The 6,274-nt window shown below is 37.7% G+C and overlaps 1 protein-coding gene across 3 annotated transcripts in view; it reads left to right on the forward strand.

Moving 5' to 3' along the window:
- Positions 1–6,274, forward strand: part of SNX16 (sorting nexin 16) — a 29,634-nt gene extending 23,360 nt beyond the window's left edge. For 2 of the 3 annotated variants that reach the window (XM_071554276.1, XM_071554277.1), the window contains exons 6-8: positions 888–1,024; positions 4,120–4,236; positions 4,508–6,274. In XM_071554276.1, the coding sequence (XP_071410377.1) occupies positions 888–1,024; positions 4,120–4,236; positions 4,508–4,613 (360 nt within the window). In that variant the 3' untranslated portion in view covers positions 4,614–6,274. The remainder of the gene's footprint in view (positions 1–887; positions 1,025–4,119; positions 4,237–4,507) is intronic. The other variant, XM_071554278.1, reaches the window with a different exon arrangement.

The raw sequence follows: 6,274 nt of genomic DNA on the forward strand, positions 1-6,274 counted from the left end.
CTCGTATAAAATGTTTACATTCAGTGGATTCTGAACTAGTGGTTAGTTGCAGATAATGTTAGGTCAAGAAAGCCTCTCACGTGGGACTCATACTTATTGAGAACATGTAAATTATTAAATCAGAATTGCACAGTACTATTGCAAGCCTTGTGCTTTCCAGTAATAGACGAGCAGGCTCTGTGCCAAGGCTTCTGTCACTTCCTGCATTCAGTGGGGGTTGCATTAAACACTTGCTCATCATGTTAAGTTTTGAGATTGCTCACTGTTACATCCACGGGGGTGTACCATAAATACATGTCATGCTCAGCAGAGGAGCAGAGCATACTTCTCATCGCTGAGTAGTTGGTGTTTGCAGCGTTCCGTTAAACCTTTTCCAGATGTTTTTGTATTGGTCTTCTGATTGTCATGATTTCATAGTTGTAACAGGTGTTTCGTACAGAACTGTGCAGCTTTTTCTTTATCCTGGGTAACAAACATGTACTTAAGCCACATATTCTTCACACTGTGTGAAGAATTAGATACTTTGAAACTGACTTCTGAGTCATGTGGAAACAAAGCTTTATGAGGAGAAGAGGGAGCATGGAGTTCAGCTTAGGTAGGCAAAAAGCTTCAAAAGCGGGGACTACTTTTCTAAAGTTTCTCTAGTTTTGTGAGACAAATTATGTGGTAAAGTATTTGCATTGCAGCTTAGCATAATAAATTCATTGTTCAAAGCAGCATTATTTTATTAAGGACAGAACTTTTCTTAAAATTTACATAGCTTTTTATAGTAATCAACCTGAAGAAAAGCAGCTACAATTCTGTTACAGTTTAATATTTCTAAAAGAAAAATCAATAAAGGGAGTCTACTAAAGTTAAATGAAGATGCTCTCAAACTTGTCTTTTAGGCTTTCTGTGAAACTCTTGAGGAAACAAATTACCGCCTGCAAAAAGAACTCCTTGAAAAACAAAGGGAAGTTGAATCACTGAAGAAATTGCTAAGTGAAAAGCAACTTCATATAGATGCTGTTGAAAGAAGAATTAGGTATGTAGAATTTTATGGGGTTTAGGAGTTTATCGCCATGAAAGCATTTTCTCTATCTAGTCACAAGCACCAAGTCACAGCTTTAGATATATTCTTGGAAAGCATTTTCCCTACATAACCACCCACAAAGCAATATTTTCAGTAAGCTCTTTCTCATATGCTGGCTAAAAGCTATTTAGTACAAATGATTGAGAAACTTGTCCCATCTTTTCCCTCCAAAGTAACTTGGAATTGTTTCCTAATCCTTTAAGTCCTTTAAAGGTACAGCAAGATTCTGTTCTGCTTTCAAAATGTTAGAAACATGAAATGCCCTGCTAGAGATGAGTGGAAAAACTGCTTTGAGTTACAAAAATTCTGCCTGTACTCAAAGCTTTGCCAGAGCATAGTGATCAAGGAACTATATGTCTGTATTAATGTCTTTAACTTTGTTCTGAATTGCCAGGCATGGTGCTGAAGATACTTAAACAGCACTGGAGATTGTCCATTTAAACCCAAAGAAAAAATGGTGGAGTCTTACAGTGCCTGTCTGCTAAATTTTGTAGCAGCAGGAGGGGAGTTTATATTCTGCTATTCAGTGCACCACTGGAGCTGCTGAGTCAGAGTAAAGTCCCATGGTCTCATTAGAACCAAAGATGATTTGGGTTGGAAGCTGCCTTAAAGATTATGTAGTTCCAACCACCCTGCTCTGGGCAGGGATGCCACACGCTCTAGACCAGGTTGCTCAGAGCTCCATCCAGTCTTGCCTTGAACACTTCCAGGGATGGGACATCCACAACCTCTCTGGGAAGCCTTTTCCAGTTAGTGCCGTACTACCCTCACAGGAAATAATTTCTTCCTAATGGTAAAGATTTTCTTCCTAATAATGAGATCAGATGAAAACCCATCTCCTCTGTGTGTATGTGTGTGTGTTTGTATGACCAGGGACAGTGACAGAACTAAAAAAGAACACCTAATTTTATTTTAACAGTGCCATTGAGTCTAGCACATCCAGGTTGACTAACAAATCACATAAGTTTCAAGTGACCTATAATTGGAAAATATGTAAATGGAATTGTTGTGGTTTATTGAGAATTCTGATCACAACACCATATTCAGTTTGTTGCTTATTTCTAAAGGCAAGTTCTAACATTTGAAAGATGCTTTCCTGGTTTGACAAGGGCGCTATGACGTGCTCCTGGCCTAAATAGAGAAACAGTCAATAAAAATTAAATAACCTGCATTTGGCTGAAACATAAGGATAGGAAATTCTGTGTGACTAAAGATAAGAAGGCATGAATAGCAAAAAGGGCGTTTATTTTTTAGTGCTTTCCCTGAAGACAGATAGAAATGTTTTTTATACACAGAAACACCCTACCAGTTTCACAGACATGTAAAATTTTTGCAAGTCACCCAAGTAGTGTCTGTATAGTTATGATGGAAAATAACTCCTGTGACCTATAGTTGTAAAAATCAAGTAAACTTGTGATCTTGTTTAAGAACTTCAGCTTGTCTGATGGGGAGATGAACCCAAAAGAATAAGACCCTGAGGTTAGCTCAGTTGGTGGGAGCATGGTGCTAATAATGCCAAGGTTGTGGGTTTGATCCCCATATGGGCCATTAATTTAAGAGTTGGACTCAATGATCCTTATGCGTCCCTTACAACTCGGAATATTCTGTGATTCTGTGAAATGTGTCTGTCTTTGACCTTGTAGTGAAATTTTTATCTGAACAAGAATTAAGCATCTTACGCCTGCATGCTCTAAAGGGCAGGTACCTAAAATGTATGTGAGGTAGAAGGGAACAATTGGACAAGACATGAGACTTGTAAGCCTTTATATATTGCTGGATTTGGCCCAGACATAAGCCAATAATCATGTTAGAGAATACTGCTGAGATATTACTTAAAATGCATACATTAAAATAAAAGAATAGAAACAGTAGTTAGAGTAATTTTAAAAGGCAGTGAAATACAGTAGTACCACTTTCAACACAAAATGGGTCACAAACTTTTATTTCCAATTCAAGTCACAGCTTTCAGTTCTAAATTGATTTATGTTTTCCACACAGAGCAATACTTTGAAAAAAAGTATTTCCTTGGTCATTTTATATGACCATATTCCCATTTATATCCAGGCTAGTCAGACTGTTACCTTGTGTTTGCCATTAAGAAAAAACTACCTGTCTCTTTATCATTAATGTGAAAACATACTGTTCTGAAACTTAATATGTGCCTTTGTAAAGTTACAGTGAGAAACTTGAAAAACTATTGAAGAAATCTTTTATCATCCTTCCTGTCTTCATTCTGACTATGTTTTGGTTATAATCCTTCTGCCAATTAGGCAAGATGTGTGTGGCTTAAATCATCTGCTTGTAATTTTTTATCTGAAGTCATACACCCTCCTCAGGGGCTTGAATTTTTAAAGTTATCCAATTGCGATGCAACCAGAGAATCGTAGAATGTCCTGGGTTCGAAAGGACCTTAAAGATCATCCCGTTCCAACCTCTGAGCCACAGACAGGGACACCTTCCACTAGACCAGGTTGCTCAGAGCCCCATCCAACCTGGCCTAGAATATTTCCAGGAATGGGGCCTCCATAGCTTCTCTGGGCAACCTGTTCCAGTGCCTCACCATCCTGTCAGTAAAGAATTTCTTCCTACTATCTAATGAAAACCTGCTCTCTTTTGGTTTAAAACCATTGTCCCTTGTCCTGTCATTACATGTCCTTGTAAATAGTCTCTCTCCTTGTTGTAGGCTCCCTTCAGATACTGAAAGATTACAATTAGGTCACCCTGAGCCGTTTTCCTTTCCAGGCTGAACAATCCCAATTATTTTAGCCTTTCCTCATAGGAGAGGTGCTCCATCCCTCTGTTGTCTTGGTGGCCCAGAGATTCAGAGGACTGAATATACTTCAGGAATAAGCAGCTGGAGCAAATAAACTGTTTTAAAAGCTACTCAGAGCAGGCCCTGCCTATCTGTGCTAGTAAGAGAAATTGAGCATGTAGGATTGAGATTGAGAGGTTCCAAGAAAGTGCAAAGGTTAAAATGAAACAAACAGTTCGTCAGTGATGAATGTTTGCTGTATGAATTGGTGGTACTCTGTTCTTATCTGTTGTAGGGATTTATCTTTAGGAAAAATGGCTCATCAAATGTCAGGAGAAGAAAGTGAGTGCAGTGGTGAGGTGGAGTCTTCTGCGGTAGAAGCAGACCAGGGTACCCTGGGTGAGGACAGCTGGTAAATACTATTATTATACTTACATTTTAGTTATTCTAAAAGTATGTTTTTTAAAATGTTTGGTCTTGCATAAATTCTGCTCAGCTGAGGAATTCAGCATTTTATTGTACACGTCTGCTGCATAAAGACCCTTGGGATAGATAACTTTAGATCTGGAATAAGTGATAAATTGAAAAAGCGTTGTAGATGTTTCATGGATTTTCTGCATAGAATGACTATGGAGAATCATAGTAGTTTCTGTTTGACAGAGCTTATTGATCTGTCATTGCAGCTCAGACAAAGAGAACCATGAGCCATGTTGGAGTGGCTCTTTGACTGGAAATTCTGTCCCAGACATTGAGGTCGCTGAAGTGGCATATACTGTGGATGAAGAATAGATGAGCAGCAGCCGCTGTTGCCTGGGAAAGGCTCATGTTTGGGATGTGTCTGTGGGAGGAACATAGAGTGGCTGTGAAGAATTTACAGCAAAGAGCAAGAATGCACATATTGAATGTTTACATAAATCCTTACAAATTATAAATGTAAGAAATATACCCAGTGCTGCTTTGATTTCAGTTTTTATCTAGCCTTTATATATTTAATATATTGAAGTCTAATAAGGGCTACAATCAGCTAAAGTTTAGATAGTGGACATACACAATTTGGCTGACTTTCCTAGCGGAATGACAAGTTTCACACTAAATCACCAAACACATCTAACTCAGGTGTCACATGCTGCCACTGTTGTGACACATTTGGTGTGTTCATCTGTTTGGTATTTGTGTTTTCATATTCCTATAGCCATAAATTAATGCTTGTTGAAGTAAAAATGGACTCATCTATGTGTAAGAATGGAAAATGTGTTGGTTTTAAATTCTGAAGTTGAAGTATGTTTCTCTGGAAATTTTAATGCAATGCAATAGGAAAACTTCCAGTACCAACAGAAGAGTACTTAAGAAATGGGATGATAGTTGGACATTTTAAAACTGGTCATTTTTCCTGAAGGAACTAATATGAGACCCCCCCAAAACACTGTGTATTTTCAGCCCTAAATAGCATGCTGTAATACTTTGTGTTCAGTAATGCTGCTTTGAAAATCTGGGATACCTTTGCTATATACCCATGTAACAATAAAATCGGTAAGTTTGCCTTTTACTCAAAACACTACCTCTTACCATCTTGCTAATGCATTTATGTTTGTTTAAAGATGTTCAAGATTATATGGTGGTTATTGAAAGACTTGTAAAGAAGCCATATTTTTTCCTGCACAGTTCATAACTAGATTGAATCTAGTTGCAGTGTATTTTTGTTTCAATATATCGTACACATGGGGATGTTGGTACCTATGTTGTATAGCCTATTTTTCAAAATGTATTGACAGGAAATGCACTTTATAATTAAGACTCCATTGTGCCAAGTTCAGTTGGCTAATTGGTTAAGAGAGAGGAGTTGCAGGGAAAGGATTATGTAGTGCCTTTTTGTATTTTACTTGTTCATTACTGCAGATTTTTGTTACAGTGCTCTGGGTCAGGTTCTGTGGAATCTTTGATACAGCTTGTTTCTGTTCTTCACTTACTGAAAGTGCCTTGTTTTATTCTGCTTTTCCAGTAGGAAGAATGCTGGTTTATTTTAATTTTTTTTCTCCATACCACCCACATCATTGTTTAATGTTGTCAATATGCAGTGTCTTTGTGCTGGAGTTTTCAAAGGGAACTTTGTACTTCAGACTGTGCATACAATGACCTTTATTATGCAGAACTGTATCAACCTTCCTGATGAAATAAAACTATGGACAAAACACCTGTCTTCTTTTTTCCATTGCAAAAGAAAGCAAAACATTTAATGCCTTGTCTAGCAGAAGGGATAGAACACTGTCAGAGACATTTCTTACCTCAGTGATTTTCTGCAGTTACTCAGCTTTTGGTCTGAGTCCTGTTTGTACCAAAAATTGTCTGCATGAAAATGAATGAGAATGCTGTAACAGACACCAGAAACCTTCCTGTACTTCTGTTTGAGGTTAAAATAAAAAAGGAAGTAATCTTTTTTTATATATATTCCA

This window comes from Pithys albifrons, chromosome 4 (assembly GCF_047495875.1).
Source record: "Pithys albifrons albifrons isolate INPA30051 chromosome 4, PitAlb_v1, whole genome shotgun sequence".
NCBI lineage: Eukaryota > Metazoa > Chordata > Aves > Passeriformes > Thamnophilidae > Pithys > Pithys albifrons.